The following is a 23,630-nucleotide window of genomic DNA, read 5'->3' on the forward strand; positions in this document are numbered from 1 at the left end:
ATCTCAGTCCAAAACTGTCAGCTTTGCATCGTCAGTGCTCACCGCCCTGAACCATCCTTACTGACAGTCTATACTCCGTCAGCTTAACTTCTCAATATAAAAGAAACACATACTGTGTGTGTGTGTGTGTGTAATATATATATATATAAAATATTTTTTGTTTTGTTTTTTGTTTATTTATTTTTAGAGCATGTACTGCCCTCTACTGGATGCTACACTTACCTACTACACTTGCTAGACTTACATACTTACTAACTACATAATACACCATCTATATGTGGTTGTCATAAGTCAGTAATAATAAAATACAGAGCAAATTAGCACCCTGAGATTCAGAATCAATGAACTAAACCTAAATTTTCCCACACATATTCAGTGTAAATTAAATGTTACATTATGCCAAAGAAATCCTTTTTATTGAGTCATATTTAGACTTAAACACAATGTAAAACTTAACTAATTAGAACGCACAAATACACAAAAAGAAAAAGACGAAAGGGATTGTTTTGGATCCATCTGCAAAAATTACAATACTTTACAATAACCTTGCACATCCACAATGCAATTTCACATTAGCTATAACTCAGCCAATCTTTTTATTGATAATGTCAACTTGCACAGCTGCTTAAATGTACAATTCTTATTTTTATAAGTTATTCAATGGTCTTTTGACCTTTGCTCAAAAGGTGTAAAGACAACAAAGATGTAGAAAAAAATAACTTTTTCTTTTCATTTCCTTTGAAAGAAAAGTTAGAAAAAGTTGAGAATATCTGCTGGAATGGAGGACAGTCTCAACTCCCCGTCAATGAGCTGGCACATCTAAATTCCTGTCCTTGGTTTATTCCACAACCAGTAGTTGGATCCCTGTGTTTAAGACTACCTGTTCAGGTCACTGTTGCCCCCGAGAGACACAGCGGAAACCAAGATTAGAGGCGGCGCTGTCCGGAGTGTTCTGACTCCGGGCTGCACATCGGTATCTGTAACAGTAAGACTGAAGCACGGGGAAAGAAAACAGGAACATTTACTGTACATTTTCTCATCAAAGGAAACTGATTCGTTACAGCATACGTTAAAAAACAGAACGAAAACAATCACGCAGCGCCTATTGTAGTTCAGCCAACTCTATATTTCTTCTTTGATCATCCCGCTCTTACACCGGTTTGTGCACATTCATAAAGCTTCACATGGTTTATTCAGATGAAACAAACTAGACCTTTGTGTCGAGGACTTATTTGTCATTAAATTACTAACATTCGCATGGCAACCAATGTGGCTCAAATGGTGTTGGAGATAAAGTGAAGGCATCATATCAATTAATTAATTCATATATTAATGAATCAAACAGAGCCACAGAAGCAGCGGCCAGGCGATTGAGTATGCACAAGCACAGAAACCACTTCACATTCCAGTAAGAAAATAGAGAGAGAAAGGTGGTATTTCCCCTTTGTAATCACACAATTGGAGATTAACAGAGAGTCTGATGCTGATGTCAGAGCCCTTGTTGACTGGATCCAATACTTGCTATGAAACCGGTTTGCACAACCACTGAAAACTACTTTGCTTTCAAATCACAAAAGCCTTCACTGCCCACACAATCTAAAACACCCAGTGAGTTATTCTAACAGTGCACATATGGAAGTAGTTCATGTTTCATAATCGTGATGTTGATGTTTTTACCTTGTGGCACATGTAAGAGCCTCCCTTCTTCACCTTGTCTGTGCCTGAAGGAGGACCTGTCTGAAAGAGAGAGAAATGATCAGATATGCAGGCAAAAACTAACCCTGGACAACTCCAAAGCTTCGAGTCATTGTGTTCTTACTGGGTTGTGTTGTTGTTCTGTGGTGTGATGCACAGTCCACCAGTCTGAGGTCCATTCCCACGCATTTCCGGCCATGTCATACAGACCAAAAGCATTGGCGGGAAATGACTTCACCTGTATTTGTGTTTGCCAGAATGAGCATATCACTCTTAGGGAACTTTCCAAGAATTTACTGACAAAACGGATCATTTAGTGTTCAATCTGGATTGACAGGTAGTCCCATCTGTTTTTTTTTTATTGCGTATCATGCATCACTGCTCAAATGAGATAGTAATACAAAAAAAACGTGGAACATTGGTGCTATTATAGTTTGTGAGGCATAAACTTCCCTGTATTTTCAGCTAGTGTGAACAGGAAGATGCACTTTACTTAAGAAGTTCACAGCCTTAAAGAATCAGAGTGCATATATTCATGATTGATGTACCTCTGAAGCGGGGCTTTAAAGCTTTCCCTGTAGAACAAGACCGTTATTCAATATTACATAACATCAGCCTTTGAAATGAGCCCTTATTTCCCGCACCTTTAATTTCCTGCAGTGGCTCAATTATAAACCTGTGTTCAGCTTTGTGGCAATAGCTCATGAGCTCAGTCACCCAATTCTTCCCTAACCTGATTCATAATGCACCTTTACACACTAAATCATCTCTCCATCTTTCATTTTCTTACCGGTGAAGTTTTAATGTATCGGTCCTCTGCAGAGTTATGGTTGGGAAAATCCCCCTGCCAGAGGTTGGCATAGTGTTGTCCTTTAGGGTTCAACTTGTTTCCCCAAGGGTAAAGTCTAGATATAGGGGAAGTAAATCAGCAAATTGACATGTGACAAACTGTATTAAAAACCACAGCACATGCACAAGAATGTTGGCATATTTCCCAGTCACATAATGAATAAATATCGTACCGGTCTTCAAGGCCGCCTCTGCAGGCGTACTCCCATTCTGCTTCTGTAGGAAGTCTCCTGTTGGCCCAGGAGCAGTAGGCTGCTGCATCCGTCCAGGACACGTGCAGAACAGGATGATCCAGCCTACAAAAAATAGGTTTAGAAGTTTGAACAGCTGAGCTTGTATTTGGTTTATCAGTTTGCTTTTCCAAAATAAATAATTGATGGAAGAGGAACACAATCTACAGTCCTTGTTTGGCATAAAAATGCCTTTTTGCAACAGCAGTCTGAGTTAGACTAATCTAGTTGGGTTTGGTTGTTGAGAATATTTACTGTCCATGTAGTTCAGGCACAGCAGCCCCCTGAATTTCATCTGACATCATGTGCTTCGTAGGAGCCGATCAGTGGTTTAATCAGTTTATTTGCTTGTTTGATTTTGTAGTTTTTCAGTTTAATAAATGTGTTGAATAAAGTTTGACTTGTTGGATGTATAAAAATGTGTCAAATAAAAATAATATCTTTGTATAAAGTGTCATATATATATATATATATATATATATATATATATATATATATATATATATATATATATATATATATATATATATATATATATATAGAAAATATAGTATAATTATTTTTAAACAGGTAAAAAGAAAATGTCATATACACTCCCATTCAGAAATTTGGGGTCAACCAGACAAATTTTCAGTTTCTTCGCAAGTTCTCACATGGAAAAGCCTTAATTTCTAAGACCAAAATATAATGACGAGTTTCACATGAAAGTTATCTTTTTCTGGCCATTTTGAGAGTATAATTAAACCCACAAATGTGATGCTCCAGTGACTAGGTTTTTTATTTTTTATTTTTACCACATTAACAATGTATAGAGTGTATTTCCTAATTATTTAATGTTATCTTCATTTAAAATCAGTGTTTTTTTAAAAAAAAAGGACATTTCTAAGTGACCCCAAACTTTTGAACAGCAGTGGAGGTAGTGTCTTTCTACGCACACGTCTGTGATGTTAGAGTCTGGACCATCAGGATGTCTCCAGTTGGCCCCTTTCACTGGAAGCCACCAGGGGGCAGCAGCCACCTAAAAACAAAGTGATATAAACAATGGTTACTGACCGATATTATGCTTCTTTCATACTCTCCATTCCATTTTCTCTCTTAGACACATACTCCAAGGTACATCAAGAATTGTCGTTGGCACAAATAATTGCTATTATACAAATGGTTTCCAGTATTGCCACTCTAATGGGTACACAGCATCTTCTCAGCCAGATGATCAGGCTGCACATGACAGCTGAGATGAAGCAGCAAGTTCCTCGATGTCTGGCTTTTGTCTGCGGGAGGCCTGTTGTCTTCAGGTCTCTTACAACTAATCTGTGAACATTCTCAAGACTCCTGAACAACAGAAGTGTTGTCTCCGTAAATATACTAACCCCCGCAGGCCGGCAGGTACAAATATTAGTCTAAAGATGATGACTATCATAGTGGGAGAGACAAATAATAAAATGCCGTTTTCTTACAAATTACGCTAACATCGTCTTTACTTCTCCTCACACAGCTCATGGGCCATTTCATCCGACCCACCCTGAGGAAATACTGGATGTTGTTTGCCGCTCTAGGTACAGTTTGCAGTCGGCAGGAAGCATTATGAAAATGTTATCTCAGGAATGTATATTTTATTAGATGACAGACAAACATGTGAACTTCTCCTCTTTGACCCAAATTGCTACAAATTTCCAAGGCAACCACAAAGAGTGAGCAACAAATCTGTGAGCAATTTCATGTTTTGTGGGATGAGTAAATGTGTGTGTCCTAATAAGGAAAAATCAAGGTGGACATGTGTCTGGAGCGTGTATTCAGGGTTTCAAAAGGCTGATGCCGATAATCATGGCACTAATAATGCTTCACACTGGTGCGCCGTAAAGAAGTGAGTTGTACAGGTATGCCTACAGTTGAATGTTTATACTTACTGCTTGGGTGATTTGGTTTTTCACACTTTCGCTCAAAATCCCCTCGAATACAAATGAGTCTCCAAATTTCTCTGCCTGAAAGCACAAGGTCAAGAACATGTTGAGCAATGATGCCAGTTAACCCGTGACACTGAAATAACCACTGCCACAGATTTACTTTCATACAAATTGGTTGAATCACTTAAATTAATTTTGAATAAATAAAAAAATAAAGCTTGTGGTTTAATCTTTAGATACCAACCTCAGTAACGTATCCTGTGGCATTGACAAAGCCTTGGAACTGTTGGTTAGAGACTTCCTGGATGTCCATGTAGAAGGCGTCAACATGCACCAGCCTCTGAGGTCCCTCGCCATCTGCAGGGATGCCTGGATTGTCTGTTCCCATCAGGAACTGTCCGGCAGAAATCAGCACCATCTGTATGGAAGGAAACTACTTTTGTTTCCCTTCTTTTTACTGAGCAAAAAATGTTTTTCTCTAAGTCTCCAAAGTTTGAAGGTGACACAATTAAAATTAAAATAAAACTTGCAAAAGGCATAGAAACTTAATGTATTCCAGGGGCAATGATGGATTTCAGTTTAGAGATTTGGTTAGTTAAACGAATCAAGAGAGAGACTGGAAAGCTAATAGATAGATGCATTGATATGAGCATTTCTTGAATGCTAATATATACTTAAGTTAGTAAATGTACAGAAGCTAACGGTAGTAGACTAGAAGAAGCGGTCAGGACTTGAGTTCATGTATGCATGTGACAGAAAGTGCTTCTGACTGCAACTGAACTTTCATATTTCCAACTGTGTCATTCCTGCTTGTGAAATGATTGCACAAGTTTCACCAGAACCAGACTGTGACCTTAACCTTCTCTAACCAAAGCCAAAAAAACTATTACATTTGGAGCATAAAGCCCATTGTCCTTTCTTCAGTTCTGAGAGCAATCTGAAGTACAAATATTAGCCGTGGTTACAAAGCTGAACTTTTATTGAGAGTCCCTTATGTGAAAGATGTCATAATTTCAAGAAAATCAGATTATCCTTTTTTCAAGTTTGATTTGAAAATGCATGTTTTGTTGCTGTAAGGTGATCTTAAAGAATGACCGTGCGTTAAAAAATATGATAAATTATTGAATTTTAGCAGAATATCGTGGTGAATTCATATAGAGATATTGTCATACACAAGTCTAAATTGATGGCAACACACACATACCAACACATATTTCTCCAGAAATATGCTGACTTTCAGAACCCCCCAGTGTAAACTATTGGTTCAATACAACTCTACTAGTAATGTATGTGGGTAAGCGATCAGCTGGTAATATTTATTTATTCCTATAATTTCACTTTTATCTTACATTTATGTTCATTTTAAGTTCTTGATGAAGCAATAACACAAACAAATACTCATGACTTTACACTTAAAGTAATTTAAATCACACTGGATGAACACAACTATGTTCCACTGTGTGGTTATTGATGGTGCATGTAGGGAGGAAACATCTCAGAAGAGACCCTTCAGTAAAAATACAAAAAAAAAGAAGAAGCAGGGCAGAGATGGATACCTGACTCAGCATGTTCTTCTCATCTCCCCGAGCCTCTGATGGCCTTTCACTCGCGTCTCGTGAGTATTTGTGAGCAGGCTCTGCAGACGCGGTGCTGTCCTCCACATGCTCCAGAGCAGCGGCTCTCTTCAACTTCCCGCAGCCGCAGCCAGCTGCTGCCTGCGGGGCGGCGGGCTCTGGCTGAGCGCCGCATGAGCCCTGACTACACAGCACTGTGTTCACGCAAGTGAAGACCAAACACAAGGGGAAACAGCGCAGCATTCTTGCGGGACACGACTTCAAGACCCGCTCATGTTGTCGTTGCTCACTTCCGCAAAGTCACGTGGCCAGTCAGCTGGGTGCGATGTAACTCTTTCCTGCCCAAAGTGAATATTTATTGTTAATGTATATTAAATAATATTTTTTAAAGTATAACTTATGTTCAGGGAGGGTAATATAGCGGGTGATTGTTTTGATGAAAAATAAATAACTTAATTTAATTAAAATACACTTGAAGTAATCCTTCAAACAACAACAAAAAAAGTGGTGCTTGCTTGAACATTGACATCAAATAAAAGGCTTTTCTTTCATTTCGCAGAGTAAAGACTAAATCCAGCCTCCACTGCGCGAGCGGTTAACCCTCCTGGACTCCCCTGCTGGTGGGAGATGCGACCACATGGACCTAACTTCCCAGCTATCAACGCCGCGGCCGCTTGAGGAGAAGAAGTGGCATCGAGCCAGTGAGCCGCCTGCCTCAGTGAGCTCAGCCCGGAGCACCGACAGGCGCGGAAAGGTGAAGGAGTTGCCGTAAATAACCGGATCGTTACAGGCGCTGCAGGCTGGATCTCCCGAAGAGGAGCGCCGCGGGCATGCTGCTCTAGCGGGGCCGGAGACCGCTGAACACCCGACTGCTCACCACGACCGAGGTAAAGTTTAAACTTTTACCATATTCTCTTTCCATCGCCTCTCGTCGCGGAGAGAGAATTAGTCTCTCCTTAAATGGTTAACAAAATGCTCACATCTCATCACCAGCGCGTGTGATGTCGTCGGGGACTAAAAACAATCAAGGAAACGAGTCCGATGATCATTTCGGATTACTGAGAAACGGTGTGATTGCGGAATCAGATGACAGCCCACCATTGGACGCGTTTACTCAAGTTTCATGGGCGGATATAACAGTCCTGTGAGGAAGATGTACACTTCTGTGTAATACTAGTTAACCATTCCGTGATGTAGCTATGCCATTACTGTAGGCGTGCAACAGGGCCACAGCCCCCAACAATAGTATACAAAAAAAAGAAAAGAAAAGAAGATGCATCGCCTTTAGTCAGATGCAGCCTCAGAAACGAACAGATCACTGAACTGGAGTGCCCAAATATCCGCTTCAGCGGTGATGCCCAGGTGAACAGACAGGTGCACAGACCTGTGGCTGCAGCTCTCCTTATTACCTGCCCATCTCCTTTCTCCACAACACAAACGGATAACAGTGGCATCCGAGAATTTCCCTTCAGCTTCTATGCAAATTATTGTCTGTAGAGACTGGATCAGTGTGCTAAACATTGCACTGGTAACTCAGTCAGCCACATGGGTGTGTGTGTGGATATTCATATCAGCAAACGCAAACTGAAAGTAGTCACAGGTGCTCAGGAATTATGAGAATCCACCAATGGTGTTGCATATCTAAAGCTGAATAAATGTTATTGTAGGTAATTATCACAAATATTACAGATAATATTTTTGACTGAAATCGAAACAAAGATGCTTCTGTTGCTTTTTAGACTTGTCTGATGAGAGCATGTCTGACATTGGGACTATGTGACTAATTTGTGCCCCTTTTCTCTTCTATAGTTGTTCCCTGTGTGTGTCGAACATGTCGGACAAGATGTCCAGCTTCCTACACATCGGGGACATCTGCTCCCTGTATGCAGAAGGATCCACCAATGGTTTTATCAGCACCCTGGGGTATGTCCATTCTCGCTGGCAGAACATTATTATGTGTGTGGGCCCGCTTCACACTTCCCTCTGATCCACTGCAAGCTGAGCAGTATTTAGGAGAAAGGAAGTCACACCAGGAGTTGCGACTGTTCTCCTTTTTAAGTTTGATTTAGTTAGATTAAAATGTGTGTGCCATCATAAACTGCATTTCCATTGTACTCTGTGTTTGTGTGTAACTGATGAACATTTGCATGCTTTCGGGCATCACTTCCCCCAGTCGGTGACACAATGGGATATAGTAGGTAAGGAGAGAAAAATTGAAGAAAGTTTCAATTTGATCCCATAGAAGAAAGCTGTTGAAACAGCGGGAGGCCTTTTTAAAGTAATGTTTCGGCCATGGCTGACCCCGCCATATATGTTGTGTTGGGAGAAAAGGAAACGCAGGGGTGGTAAATGCCCAGTTAATGATAAAGTGTGTGTGTTTGTGAGAGTGTGGCAGGAGTGGGTGTGGAGGGCAGATTTGGAGGAAAACAACCCGAATGGCGCTGCATACAATATTCAACGCTAATGGTGAACCTCTTTTTACAAGCCACTCGATCACCCACACAGTCGCAGCAGTGTTGTTGTTTGTGCATTAATTCTACCTCATTTGGAACATAATAAACGCAGATCTGATGTTTACACGTAAGGTGCATATTGATCACCATCTTTAGGAATTGCGGAACGACTTATAGCATTGATATACTGCTCTTCAGATATCACATAATAATTCACACTTGTTACACTTCCTCTTCTGTTGTGAATGTAAAGTGAAAGTTTGTATCGTAGAAACTTCAATATATTTATATGAGGGTGCCGTCTATTGTGTCAAGCATCTCTCAGGTTGTCAGGACTCCGCTCTGTTTCCATGAACTTCTCTGCTCATAAATTATGGACTGACCTACAGCAAAGACACGGTAGAGACATTGTGGCCTTTCTCGAGTTCTTGTGCGTCCCACATACACACTCACACAAACAAGTGCACAAATCTACAAAACTGTCCTGACATGTTTGGCCAGTAGCCATCCTCTCCACGCACAACCACCAACTCGGCAGCAATCTCCAGATCATCTGCTAGAAGAACAAATTATATTGAGCATAAATACAAGTCTTTTAGCTTTAGAACTTCTTCAACTGAGCAGCATTCCCAGCTCCGGTTCTCATTGGAGAGAAGTGAGCAAATTAAAGGTTAAACATGTTTAAACTGAGCCTGCAACAGGATCTGTTTGATAGGTGTAATGGTTGTATTACTTGCTGGATTAGAAATTATGTGAATAGTCCACACATGCAATTGACGGCACACACGTACTGTATGATTTCTTCTGAACACTCCTGGATATTTTCTCTCTTTGTATCCACGTCTGCAGCCGTGTTTCTTGAGGTGTATAGACTGGAGCAGTAGACAGGTCTGTTTGGACAACTACAGACATTCCCCGGGAAAAGGCCTGAAATGGATGTGGGATTTGGCCTGTGTCCAGCCGAGTGTTATTCTAAGCCAGTAAAAGTCAAATTTGTCACCAGAAATTCCTGCCTGCCCGCAAGTCATCTAATCCGCAATGATTTCATTATTGTGTGGAGCCGCAATGGATGTTTATTCTGTAGTTCTGCAAGAGGTCTCAGTAAAAATAAGAAACCGAGTCAAGTTTTGAAGATGCAGAAGCTTTTGATGGGATACTTTGTTTTGGCCACTACGACTACACTTCACGTACCCAAGTACAATAGCAATCTCAATACATCTCCATAAATGTTTTTAATAGTGATTAATTAATGAAAAACACGAGTCTTATTGATTGATTATTTTATCGGCAAATCATTGATAAATTTAGTATTTTTAGTAATGATTTTAATATTAAAATCAGAATCAGCTTTAATAGCCATGTAAATTTACACATACATGGAGTTTGACGCCGGTTTCATTTGCTCTTTGTACTTGTATGCAAAGATAATTATAAAAAAGACATTAAAGAAAACTGTATTTTGTGTTAATTAAATCACCTTTGTGACATTCATTTATATGAAATAATAATAATTTGGGGTTGAACTCAAATCATTGTTATTTATGAATATTCTGCTTTTTTCATTGTTTGGTCTATCACCCATCACCGATTTTCAGAGTCCAAGTCAATGAGATATTTTACTATCATAAAATATAAAGCGAGGCATTTGATATTAAATAATCACCTACTCTTTTTTAGCCTAAGAAAATGATTAATAAACAGATTAGGATTATTTTATATTTATTTGCAGTTGATGTTCTTTTATTGTTATTTGACTAATTGTTTCAGCCGAAGAGTAAATAACAAACTTGCAGCTTTACTCTATTATGAAAATCTGTCAATTGACTGTGACATCATTGACAATATATAGAAAATATATTTAAACTACTTATGTATGTTAATAATGTGTTTTTAACATTTTTAAAACACAGAACTCTGATTGATACTAATGATTTGATGTGTTTATATCCATAGCTTGGTGGACGACCGCTGTGTCGTCCAGCCTGACGCGGGAGACCTTAGCAACCCTCCAAAGAAGTTCCGAGGTAAGAAACTCAGCTGAGCCCTCGTCCTCCTGAGGGCCGACATCATCAGACTAACTGCTGTCTGTTTATACTGCCGCTCAGTGCTGAATGTGTTATGCTGTGTTTCTTTGGTGACAACCACAATATATCTGCCCACTGGACTTCAAACAGGACTGCCGTTGATAATGTTAATGGTGTGTGTGTGTGTGTGTGTGTGTGTGTGTGTGTGTGTGTGTGTGTGTGTGTGTGTGTGTGTGTGTGCGCGCTTGTGTATGCATGCTAATGCATCCACGCATGTCTTCATAGCTGTGTGTGCACACGTCGCTTGTGACGCTAGAGGCTGATAAAGAATCTCCTCGAATGTTGATTTGTTGGAAAAGGACGCGCCTGAAAAGCTGCTTTTCAAACAAAAGCCTTGAGATGCCTCTTTGGGTGAACCCGCTATTATTAGCTCCTATACAGGAAGTGGAACTCATGACCCTCAGTTCTCAGGCTGGAGGTTTATGTCTCTGTGGAGAGGCCTGGCTTGACATTGAACAGAGAATGCGAGGGTATCGAAGGCTTATGTGGTATATGTTATAATACAAAATATAAAAAGTGCATTTTTTTTCTTGGTCGCTGTAAAATATGCTAATCCAAAAATGCAACGTTATTGGACTTTTAGTGGGTACATTTAGGCTAACCGATGAAGACCAAATGTTTGACTAAAATGTGCTTTTTATTGGCCGTAGATCTGTCAAATCCATTTGACTTTGCAATGTCAAGCAGCTTAACTTCAAAGTGTTGTATCAGTTTGACTTTGAAGCTGGTGGGAGAGTGAGCATTCCACACACGGTTGCTTTTAGGATGCTATCTTGCTGTCTCTCTCGAGTATAAAGATTGCACCGTATTTAGAAATTGAAATAACTTTGATCTGAGCAGTGCCCACACTGCTTTGCTCTTCAGTGGCTCTCTCGTAACTCAGGACAGGTTATAACCCTCGAGAGACAATTACTGCCACCATGATAAACACCGGCTGCTGACTGACGCCTCCACCTCCTGCAGCAACAAGGACCAGTCTTTTGCCCTGTCTTCGCTGCTGTGTGTAATTCTGACAACTGTTAGGGAATAAGTGTCAAAAAATGCCAGCAGTGGCTCTACTTCTCCAGCATCTCTCTTCACATCCAAACTATGATCTACTATCGTCATACGAGCATAAACGGCTACAGTGTGCAGTCATTGTGTCTGTCTGTAAAAGGGCTCTGAAACCGTAAGATGTACACTAACTCAGTAATTTAGCTAGACTTTGACAGTATCTTTGCATTTACTGTATGGGACTAAAGGGAGTTTATATTATGCACCATCCAAACTGTTTGTAGATTTAATTATACAGGAATCTTTTGTCTGGCTAATTTTAGCAGTAAACATGTGATTGTACTGAGGGAGCTGCCTATTGGCTTACTTATGCAGGAAGGGTTTCGCTAATCATGTTGTCTCCTTTAATCTTCCATCCTCCCACACTCCGCTTTCCCTCGCCTCACATGTACAATTCATCAGTAGATGGTTCACTCATAGGAAGAGTCCTGTTCTTAATCTGACCCATCGCAGTGCACTAAATATCTCTATATTATTTCAATATTGTAAATATGTTGGAGATGTTTCGACTTGCCATTTTTAATGAACGTGCTTTTTAATTTTTGGCCAACAAGTACACACACAAATAAAATTGTAGGCAAGGCTGTGTGTTCAAGAGCTTTATTTGTAATCGTAACAGCATGTCTCTACAACACGTTGGGAAGTCCTTCTCCATGTCAGCTGGTCTTGACCAGAAGAGGCCTTCATGTCACTGTGAGAGGCCTCTGGATGTCTACCAGATGTGAAGACGGTGCTATAGGATCATATGGACAAAGACAGCTCAAAGAGGTAACAGGGAAGCCATACAGGCTGTTATGTAAAAGACATGGACATGTTTAGGTGACGGTAACCAGCTTCGTTATTTTACACATGAATGGGGAGTATGACTCGGCTTGTTAAACCTGTATCATATCTGTGGCTCTGAATGAGCTCCATCAAGTTTGAATCAGTAATGCTTTAGTGTTGTCTCACCCTGGACCTGGAGACTGTGACACAAACTGGAGGTGTGGAGTTTGAGATATGTGTCATTTTACAGGAATGGAGGCGCTAATGAATATGCCTTTGGGTGCATTGTGGGAAATGTAGTGTTTGGAGCTTTACCCATATTGGGGACTAAAAGTCAGAATTTCCAGCTTCAGTTTTGACCATTCTTTTTAATATACATCACCTTCTTGTACCCCAACTTTATGGTAGTGCAATTTTAAATTGCAATACTAAAATGGTGATGATAATTGCCCTTTTCAGCAAAAGAAACGGCCCGTATGCTTATGTAATGAGATATTTACCAAACTTCAGTGAGTTTTGCAAAGAAAAATCCAAGGAAATGTCTCAAGTATTAGCAGAGGACAATCAGTTTTAATTGTATGCGTGTCATGCCACCTGCAGAGGACTTCAAGTCAATAGACCTTATTAGCACAACATTATGACTTGTCAATTACAGGTGTAATTAACAACATTAATGATTGTGGCTTGTTTCAGGGTTCTGATATGATGCATGCTGGGTCACTGGCAAATATAACAGAGACATCATTTGTGATGAACTGTGTTCCAATCTTTATCGTATACTGTTGCAGTTGCAGTGGATATTTTGACATGCGACAGCAGGAATAACAGGTGTAAATTCTTAAGTATAATAAGTATTATATTTTATTTAGTTACTTCAGTTTCAGGATTGTAGCCGTGGTGTACTTGGACACTTGAACAGAGACATTTTATGTTGTTAATTTGCTGCTGATTAAGCTACACAAACAAAGTGCTACATTTCTTTTGAAAAAGGTTATATACTTTCTGTTGCCATCTCAATACTATTTGAAATGTATCTTCTGTTCAAGCTTGATTTAATAAGTTGTCGTGTCGGAAATGTGATGCTTCTATCCCTCTTTGATGATTCGATTGCTCTGATGTGCTCAGTTTTATTCTGTTTCTTGGTTTTCCATATTGTTAGTAGTGTGTCCACTGTGGACCATTTTGTTGATGGTTGGGATCATTGTGAATGAGTTATTGATTGATAATACCATCATCTTTAGTGTCGCAATAGGTCTTGCTTTTCTCAATGTATTGTTTTAGTAGTGGAGTGAAGTTCAGGTGAAACAACTGGTTGCTTGATAAATCATTTTGTACATAAATATGTGATGACAGTGCTTTGACTGTATTGAATAATATAGATAACGTTTAAAAAATCTTTTCTATGGTTCCCCTGGTGTAGAGCCACAGGGATGAAAGCTCTGCTTTGACAAAGTTATTCTTAACAAAACATCACAAAATGAATAACTATGTTATTAAACGAAGTATAATAATGCTGAATTGAATAGATAATAAATCATGTTTCAGATGTTTGCATACTTTTATGCGTCGAGGGTTCAAAATACACGACAGCAAAGGCAAGTTGTCGAGGTCATTTTGGAGATTTTCTTTTAAAGTCTGTAGATATCTCACCTTCTCAGTTTTTCACAAACTCTATTGTATTAATAAAATAGTGTACTTTGAGAAAGTAATTAATGTATTCAGTATTTGCCCTACAGACTTTGTTCAACTTGCCACAGACGTGTAAAACATATCTACAACCAAACAAGAAAACAAGGGTTTCCTTGTTTGAACATCTGCAGTCTGGCATTTGTATATTCTCTTCAAAACTTCTTTGTGAATTTCTAATCTGAGTGCTTAAGGTGTCCTCTAGCAGAGCAAACGGTCAACTTTTACTCCTCGTTTGGGACGCCGCCTCTGATGTTTGAGAGGGACGCTATGAGGGCACAAGGCCAGACTAGCCATGTCCACATGCAAGGCCTTATACTGTCATTGCTGAGGTATGCATAACATTTCCTCCTAATGTAAACACAAGCACCCTCCATAAAATCACACTCTCAGTCATGTAGTCTGTATGCATACGCTGAGACATTAGGAGCCTTGCTTTGTTTTTCTCTCGGACAGTATTTGAAATGTCACACACAAACCTACAACACTCCGATAGTGTAAGGCAGTAACGCTAAAAACTAAAAAAGAAATTAAATAACAGTAAGAAACAAAAAGATGCATAACTAGCATCACAAGTTAAAAGCAGCTTTAAATAGATGACTTTGAAGCGCAGGTTTTAGAGGACTGTGGTGATGTGGCGTGGGAGAGCAGACGGCAGCTGAGTTCTGGATGTATTGTAGTTTATTGATAGTTTTGGTGGATGTGCCATACAAGATGCTGGAGCAGTGGTCCAGTCGAGAGGTGATCAAGGCATGAATGAGTGTTTCTGCGGCTGAGGAGGAGAGGGAGGGGCATGGACGGGCAATGTTTTTAAGATGAAAGAAGACGGTGGCTTGGTACACTTGATGAGCTTGATGTGCTTCACGTGGCGTTCAAAGGAGAGGGTTGGATCAAAGATGACACGAGGTTACAGACGTGTGTGGAAGCAGAAGCCGTGGTTCCATTAATGCAGATGTATTTTTGGAGGTGAACATTATAGGTATCCATCCATCCATTATCATCTGCTTATCCGGGTTTGGGTCAAGGTGGCAGCAGGCCTAGCAGGCCGACCGAGGCTTCCCTCACCCGCAACACTTTCCAGCTCATTTTGGGGGACAACAAGGCGTTCCCAGGCCAGCCGGGAGATATAATCCCTCCAGCGTGTCCTGGGTCTTCCCCGGGGTCTCCAACTAGTTGGACGTGCCTGGAAAACCTCTAATGGGAGGCCTTCAGGAGGCACCCTGATTTGATTTTGATGACCACCTCAGCTGACTCCTTTCGTCGCGACGGAGCAGCGGCTGAACACCAAGATTCCTCCTGATGTCCAAGCTACTTATCCTTTCTCTCAGGCTGAGCCCGGCCACCCTACTAAGGAGAAAACTCATTTCGGCCGCTTGTATCCGAGACATCGTTCTTTCGGTCACAACCCTATGGTCATTATAGATCTATACAAACTCTTAAAGGGAAACAACCATTTAACCCCCAACCCCAACCCCTTGAAGCATGCTCCTTGCCACCACCTGTCTGTTGTCAGCCCAAACCGCTGTGGCCGTCAGAGACGCACTGCAGACTCGTTGGGTGGTTCATCTGAGATAAACACCAGGACCAGTTCTGTCTTTAGTCCCTTCCTATTCTAATAACCATATTGCTTTCCTGTTTATTGAGAGCAATTTCAGGAAATGGTGAAGTAGACTCATTCATTGTCTTACATGCACTACTAGGTGTGTAGTGCTTCCTCTATTACATCTCCAACAGGATGAGAACCTTGGAGTGAACAGCAGTTTAAACAAGCCAGATCATTGAGGCTATTGTTGATTTAACACAGAATAGAAGAACTATTATGCAATGTGTTTCTCTCGGCCTCTGGCCAGACTGATGTTGTCTAATTACAAAAGATTAGGACAGATCTCCTACAGAGGTAACAGCTGCCTCCCGGCTCGTGTTTGAACATTGTTGACTTTGTTGTAATTTGCACATTTGTGTCCCTCTGCCATCAGGAAAGCAGATGAATGATACAGTCCTGTGTTGTCACACATTTATTCGAAAGTTAATGGAAAATGTGTGTTGTTGCTCCTCTTACAGTATGAACTTATTATATGCGCTTAAAAAAAACTTCCCCACAGGTTCAGTCAGTCATCGCTTTGGACTTAACATGGTCTCAGTAGTGTTTGTGGTCGCCCCGACTACAAGCATCTTCACTGATCCTCTTAAATCTGGTGAAGTTTGTCAGGGTCTGCAGGATTTCTTTCATTCGCTTTTTGTTGAAAGACTTGGTGATCTCTCTGAGTCATCTGCAGGCCTTGTGCAAGACCACTCAAAGCAGTATTGCATGCATGCCACTGAAATACCAGAGAGCCGAGGTCTAAAAACTCATTTAAAGCTCCATCCAAACATAATTCAACACGTATAAGAAAAGCTTGCGTGTATTATTTGTATCTAGCTTAATTACCCTGTTAAATATGAATACATTCATGTACACGTCTTTAACTTGGTGAAGAGGATAAGTGAGGAGGATGTAATACATGAAATATGTATATATATATATATATATATATATATATATATATATATATATATATATATATTTTATATATATATATATATATTTTATATATATATATATATATATTTTATATATATATATATATATATATATATATATATATTTTATATATATATATATATATATATATATATATATATTTATATATTATATATATATATATATAAATATAATATATATATTATATTTATATATATATATATATATTATATTTATATAGAGAGAGAGAGAGAGAGAGAGAGAGAGAGAGAGAGAGAGAGAGAGAGAGAGAGAGAGAGAGAGAGAGAGAGAGAGAGAGAGAGAGAGAGAGAGAGAGAGAGAGAGAGAGAGAGAGAGAGAGAGAGAGAGAGCTGGGCAAAGTTGAAAAAAATGAATTACATGAATTTGGCGAATAATGTGATTAATCGTGATTAATCATATTATGCGCCAAATTCAATAATGAAGTAAAAACTAGTGTATTGCACACTTTTATTTTAAAGTAATGTTATCAAAACAATATAAGAGCACTCTGGAGCAACTCTGGCGTGCCTCCCGTTCCTTCAGTGGGCCCAGCAATATGGTCTGGGTCTCCAGTAGCAGGGGGTCTGTGTTCGCTTCCAGCGTGGAGCAGTGGAGCAATGAGCCGTCAGAAGCGGTGCTGCTGACGGGAGCTGATCTCTTACCTCCTGTTGGAGCTTCCAGCAGCAGTGGAGCCTGATCTGGGTCTGTCTGGAGACTAATGGTCGCTGCCAGAGGCCCTGCTGGGTCTGCAGGAGTCTGAGCTGAGGGAGTTTCAGGTGAATCTGCATGATTTCATGCAGGATATGACCCAATGGCCCTGATGACAAGAATTGAAAATAACTGTTTTACTTAAGTAGGTTATAAAGAGGCATCGGTATTAAACCAGTTAAATAATCCTCACAGTTACTTCTAACAGATGGTCCTTTGGTACTGGGTTTCATAAGTTGAACATCTTATATGTATGTGACACAGGGTGGAAAACAATGTTTTGTCCTGAGTATGGGTCAAGTTCCAAAAACATTTGATGCTACACTACCCATAAAGCAACTCAATGATGATGACATTATCCAGATTATTTTCTCAGACACCCGACAGAGACACATTAAATGTTCTACAACCGTTTGAAATTGTGAATTTGGTGGAGTTCCCCTTTTATCTTGAGGTTAATGCAGTGAAAAAACTTGGTGTCAGCTCTGTAAAGTAAACTCTAAACATAAGTAGCCATTTCAAGGCCTTAAAGACTTTCAATTAGTTTTCAGTTTCCTTAAAATGGATGTGACTTACCCTAAAGGACTAGTTAATGGTTTTGCTTTGCCCCAAAGACATACACACAACACGTATAATGTTTATAGTTTTCATCAAGCATACCTCAGTGCTACCTGATTTTAGGTCAGCCTTTGTAAAAGCGCATGGGCCAGCTACTATCAAAGATATTCTTTGTTTATGAACTCAAATTGATATTTGAGTGCTTATAACCGGATGTTTATGGGGTGGGGGTTCTGGTAAAACTGTTTAAAGTTCGAGGAATGTTAATGAATCATTTGAGTTTTCTGCCCTCTGGACCAATCCCGCCATGTCTCCTGCCCAGTGATCCCAGAAGGAGTTCTCAACCCACATTTCACTTCCACTGAACTGACATGTTTTCTTTCCCAGCTGACCGGGATTAAAGGCATTTTTATGTTTAGTGCAGGCTGATCAACTGTCACACATTGGACTCGTATTGCAGCTGCGAGTGTGTGTTTAGAGCTTGATAAAATGACTGTGTCAAATGACAGGGAAGCTCACTTTATAGACTGTAACTCCTAGTGTGTGTGTGCGTGTGTGTGTGTGTGTGTGTGTGTGTGTGTGTGTGTGTGTGTGTGTGTGTGTGTGTGTGTGTGTGTGTGTGTGTGTGTGTGTGTGTGTGTGTGTGTAGGTGTGTGTGTGTGTGTAGGTGTGTAGGTGTGTGTGTGTGTGTGTAGGTGTGTAGGTGTGTGTGTGTGTGTGTGTGTGTGTGTGTGTTCTTCATTTGGTGTTTACACATGCTAGTTTTAGAAAAATGTCCACTTTGTTTCATCCTTATCCTCTGTAAGCCCTCTCTTGGTTTCACATTCTTTCACTGTCTTCCTATTTTCTCTTTCACTTCCTGTTCCCTGTTGTTCTCGCTGAATTTAATGTCAGCATGAAGTAAACTGTATCTGGTGAAGGCCTGAAGGGGGGTTGAGGATTTAGAAGATATAGAGCATTAACTGTGAGGAAGTGGGTGATGTGTGTGTGAAATGGTTAGAGGAATTCAAAAAGTAGAAGCATGGATGACAGACTATGGAGGGAAGAAGATAGGGAGTCCCCACCCTCTTCTCTCCCTCCCGCTGTCATCCCACTCCCATTCTCTTCTTGACTGGCCTTATTTGGTCATCTTAGAGAGAGAGAGAGAGAGAGAGAGAGGAGAGAGAGAGAGAGAGAGAGAGAGGAGAGAGAGAGAGAGAGAGAGAGAGAGAGAGAGAGATGAGAGAGAGAGAGAGAGAGAGAGAGAGAGAGAGAGAGAGAGAGAGAGAGAGAGAGAGAGAGAGAGAGAGAGAGAGAGAGAGAGATTTCTTCTCTTTTCGCCCTCTCAGAATAGAGAGCTTTGGTCTGATGAGAGATGAAGTCAGAGGAAAGTCAGGTCTCAGAGGGAGGAGTCTCTGATAAAGTTTAAAGTTGTCATTGTACTTAATGAGCAAAACTAAACTTTCAGCCGGGGGTAGACTGGTCTGTGTGCTTCAGTTGCAGCTGGATCCAAAGAGGAAGTCCTTTGGGACAGAAGAGGAACTCTGTTACTCTAAAACTGTGTCCACATGCAAATTTAAGGGAAGGTTTTTCCTGCTGGCTAGTTTCTACGGTCTCTATGAAAATGAGCAGCACAATCAGAGTCTTGCTGACGACAGCATCGCACAGTTGCTGCGGTTACACACTTTGACTAACCACAGGATGTAACTACATATTACTATACTTGTGTGCATGGCCGACTGCTCTCACACACACATGGACACGAACACAGACGCATGCTTTCATGTCCCTCATTCCTCCCCCCTGAGGCAGACGAAGCCATTCAGGAGAATAGTGAATATCTTTTTAAAGGGCAAGCACACACGCAGAGAGAAGAGTGTGCGCAAATAATGTGTTTATACTATTTGGTTGTTAGGTCTTTGAATACATCACTTGACATTTGAGAGACGGGGGTCATTCATTTGGTTAAGCCGGTCGTGTATTTTTCATCTGTTTATTGAACATCTTGTATCGTCTTGTTTTAGCAACTGAGCTCTTGCTGTGACTCGTCTCCACACTGCAACACTCACATGCTCATGCTGCATTCACAACATGCATCAACATAGTTATTCTCAATAAGTCTGTCTTCTTCCATCTCATTTTTTTGTCCATGTAATTTAATTACATTCAGTTTATTTTGTATAGCCCAAAATCACAAATTTGCCTCAGAGTGCTTTACAATCTGTACACATACGACATCTCTGTCCTGGGTCCCTCACATCAGATCAGGAAAAACTCTCCCAAAAAATATTTAAAAAAAACACATTTACGGGGGAAAAAGGGAGAAACCTTCAGGAGAGCAACAGAGAAGGATCTCTCCCTCCCCGGATGTACAGAAGCAATAGATGTCAGGCATATGTACTAATCTCTATTCATGTGTCTTGGCCTCTATTTATTCCTCTCTGCCCAGACTGTCTGTTCAGACTGTGTCCCATGAACCGCTACTCGGCCCAGAAGCAGTTCTGGAAAGCGGCGAAGCCCGGAGGGAACACGGACACGGTGCTCCTCAACAAGCTCCATGTAAGTGAGGCGACGACACGGCCCCCTCCCGTCAGTCACACTTCAGACCAGTGAACTAACGCCACACACAGACCTGTCCTCGGGACTCGCAGGCGAACGAGACGGACACGTTTTTAGAAGATTTTAATCTTCAAATTGAAATGGTAGATGTGGTCGAAGATGCACAGTGGCTGTTTGGAAGTGTTCACTCTGGACTACGGTTTAAGATTCCTCATCAATAAATATACAGCTTTACTTTGAAACCTGCTCTTAAACTCCTTTTATAGACTTTTCACTCCTTCTGTCCTACCTTTCTGCCCTCTACACTCTACTTTCTCTCTTCCTGTTTGGATACAATACCATTTAAAGCAATCTACTATTCGACCACTCAGTCATACAATGAAAGACTGAAATCCTGTGTTTCCAGGGAGACTTTTTCAGCTGAATGTGTCGTGAAGTATTTGCTTTTGGCTAACAACTTTCTTACTACTATACTTTTTGTTTTTTTAGCTGCTAACCAATCCTATTACTTCTGACCACATCCCTGTGTATATCTGTTATCGCTGATCAATGTTGCAGATAAGCGGGTTTGATAATTCGTCATTTTTTATTCATTTTGATCCTTTTCTTGCCTTCCAGCATGCAGCTGACTTGGAGAAAAAGCAAAATGACTCTGAAAACAAGAAGCTGCTTGGAACAGTAATTCAGTATGGGAATGTCATTCAGGTTTGTTCTTCTGAAATGCTCATCATCTTCTCGGTATTTAGTTTGTTTAGACTGATACCATTTATTTGATTAAACTGACTTGGCTCTGACATGTCATTAATTAAAGAAGGGGATTTAAACATTTTAACTGCATGTTTTATTATTAAAATGTTGTGTACTTTAGCATAGTCCCAATGAAAATAAAAGTGGCTGAAACCTCCTGCACTGCAAACCACTCATTTTAATAGTATAAATATACTGCAAAGCATCCCGAACAGAAAATATTGGAAGCAGGATCATAAATTAATTTAAAATACATGCACAGTCATAATATATTATGTAGAAAACCTACACAGTTTATTCAAGCTACTAGAGGGAAATTTCTTTTTTTGGTTAATTTTGGCGGCCCCAGTGGACAAAAGTGGTAGTGTCCCTCATCACCACGGTCCCTTTAGAAAACCTATCATTTTACTGCAGCAGGGTCTGACAGTCTGCCTAATAGCTACATAGAAATAGAAAATCTTCTCGGTGGTGGTCTCATTTAATCATATCGGTTATAGAGAGGTCTCAGTATCAAATTGAGACCGTTTCAAGTGTCTCATAGTAAATTAGAGTAAAATGACTTTCAGTGTCGTTCCTTGTTTGGATTTATCTCCCCTGTTGGTTTACTACACAACCCTTATGGCAGTTAGTTTCTCGCAGTGCCTTCATTGCAAGCAGCTTTCTTCTCGTCGGTACACTTTTAGAAGCACTTACTTCTTACGTCACATTTCTGTATGTCTGTTTGTTTCTTTGTATTTTCTTATGTTGTATCTGGATTGTTCTGCTCAGCTCCTCCACCTGAAGAGCAACAAATACCTGACAGTGAACAAACGTCTGCCCGCGCTGTTGGAGAAGAACGCCATGAGGGTGATGCTGGACACCGCTGGAAATGAAGGCTCCTGGTTCTACATCCAGCCCTTCTACAAACTACGCTCCATCGGGGACAGTGTGAGTCATCAAATGTACATGTGTCTGTGGGAGTCGTGCATTGAGGAGATCACCATGCAGTGTGCCATTAACGTCAGGCCAAGCAAAGGACTGAATTGTGCCTAGTTTTTAAAATACATTAGCAGTAGGCCACTTCTCTCTTTAAAATGTATTCGCTCATTTACATATACAGCAGTAAATGAATATTATCGGGTTAAGACAGAATAAAGGTCCAGATCTCAGGAGCGCAGGTCTTCTTTACCTCGGCCTCAATGTGAGGATCTCGCTGATCGCGTATATCCTTGGATGAACCAGTGCCAGACCCCAATCTGTGTTAACCTGCTCACTGAGCTCTTCTTGGCACAAGCTTGTCTTCCCTCAAGCAGGAAGTAGTTGGCTGGTGCTCAAAGACAAAATTAACCACAAGTGTCTCTGCTAAACTCCTCTCAAATTAGGCATGGCACAAGGCATAAGCAGCAGGCCTTGGATAAAAACTAAGATTGGAGGCACTCCATCCCTGCTGAGAAAAGACAGAGGACAGTAACGTGCAAATAGATACTGATGCTCTCCTAACCGGTACAGATTCAATGTTGAGTAGATAGATGCAAATAAGTTGTACTGTACTCATGGTAGACCCACACACTGTGATCGATAGAGTATGAATTGCTAAATACAGTGAATGTTTGTTTTTTTTAAACGGGTAAGACAAACTCAATCAAATGCATACAAATACAGCTAAGTCCAAACCCAGTTAGTTCATAGTGTGCATTATGACAAACATCATGTTCCTGATAGCTTCCATTTCCTTAAATAACTTAAAGACTACTTTGCTTGTGCCAGGATTACAAGGCATAACCTTTGTTTCCTCTATATGTTAACATTATTTTATTGTGTCTGTTTTTGCGCGTGACTGCAGGTGGTGATCGGGGACAAAGTGGTCCTTAACCCAGTGAATGCTGGTCAGCCGCTCCATGCCAGCACACACCAGCTTGTGGATAATCCAGGATGCAATGAGGTTTGGTTAAACTGTTGCAATTTATCTTCCCTCCTCAGATGTGCCTGTGGGAGTGTTGGAAACTAAGCATCGCTTTTTTTCTCATAACCACTGCTGGGTTATTTACTGTCTGATGTGAAACACTCCAGAATTGTTTTCCTGCCTTCCAAATTTAGCATTGTTAAGAAATAATGAATGAATGAATGAATGAAAAGTACTTTATTAATCTCCAAGGAGAAATTTTTTAATAGGCTACAGCTAACTCTGCATTTGGAAGGTCTCATTCAACTAGACCACTATCAGCTACTAACAACATATTGCATCAACATGCCAAACAGAATCAC

The 23,630-nt window shown here is 40.4% G+C and overlaps 2 protein-coding genes across 6 annotated transcripts in view; one reads left to right on the plus strand and one right to left on the minus strand.

The window, feature by feature from the left end:
• Nucleotides 1-379: 379 nt before the first annotated feature.
• On the minus strand, nucleotides 380-6,535 carry sumf1 (sulfatase modifying factor 1). 2 transcript variants are annotated; one of them, XM_068594413.1, is made up of 9 exons: nucleotides 6,235-6,535; nucleotides 4,923-5,072; nucleotides 4,682-4,756; nucleotides 3,710-3,792; nucleotides 2,718-2,840; nucleotides 2,486-2,600; nucleotides 1,820-1,933; nucleotides 1,678-1,737; nucleotides 380-991 (listed from the first exon to the last, which is right to left on the minus strand). In XM_068594413.1, exons 1-9 carry the CDS (start codon nucleotides 6,493-6,495, stop codon nucleotides 890-892), a joined length of 1,083 nt encoding a protein of 360 aa, XP_068450514.1. In that variant the 5' UTR covers nucleotides 6,496-6,535; the 3' UTR covers nucleotides 380-889. The 2 variants fall into 2 exon arrangements, with proteins under 2 accessions (XP_068450514.1, XP_068450513.1); XM_068594412.1 differs by having other exon boundaries at nucleotides 4,923-5,096.
• A 457-nt stretch (nucleotides 6,536-6,992) lies between these two features.
• LOC137795955 (inositol 1,4,5-trisphosphate-gated calcium channel ITPR1) overlaps nucleotides 6,993-23,630 on the plus strand; it is a 66,565-nt gene continuing 49,927 nt past the window's right edge. For all 4 annotated transcript variants that reach the window (XM_068593556.1, XM_068593558.1, XM_068593557.1 and 1 more), the window contains exons 1-7: nucleotides 6,993-7,139; nucleotides 8,062-8,175; nucleotides 10,659-10,729; nucleotides 20,530-20,639; nucleotides 21,258-21,344; nucleotides 22,155-22,313; nucleotides 23,209-23,307. In XM_068593556.1, the coding sequence (XP_068449657.1) occupies nucleotides 8,084-8,175; nucleotides 10,659-10,729; nucleotides 20,530-20,639; nucleotides 21,258-21,344; nucleotides 22,155-22,313; nucleotides 23,209-23,307 (618 nt within the window). In that variant the 5' untranslated portion in view covers nucleotides 6,993-7,139; nucleotides 8,062-8,083. The remainder of the gene's footprint in view (nucleotides 7,140-8,061; nucleotides 8,176-10,658; nucleotides 10,730-20,529; nucleotides 20,640-21,257; nucleotides 21,345-22,154; nucleotides 22,314-23,208; nucleotides 23,308-23,630) is intronic.

The sequence above is a fragment of the Clinocottus analis genome, unplaced genomic scaffold (assembly GCF_023055335.1).
Source record: "Clinocottus analis isolate CAN_PGR_092001 unplaced genomic scaffold, fCliAna1.0.p SCAF_3, whole genome shotgun sequence".
Lineage (NCBI taxonomy): Eukaryota > Metazoa > Chordata > Actinopteri > Perciformes > Cottidae > Clinocottus > Clinocottus analis.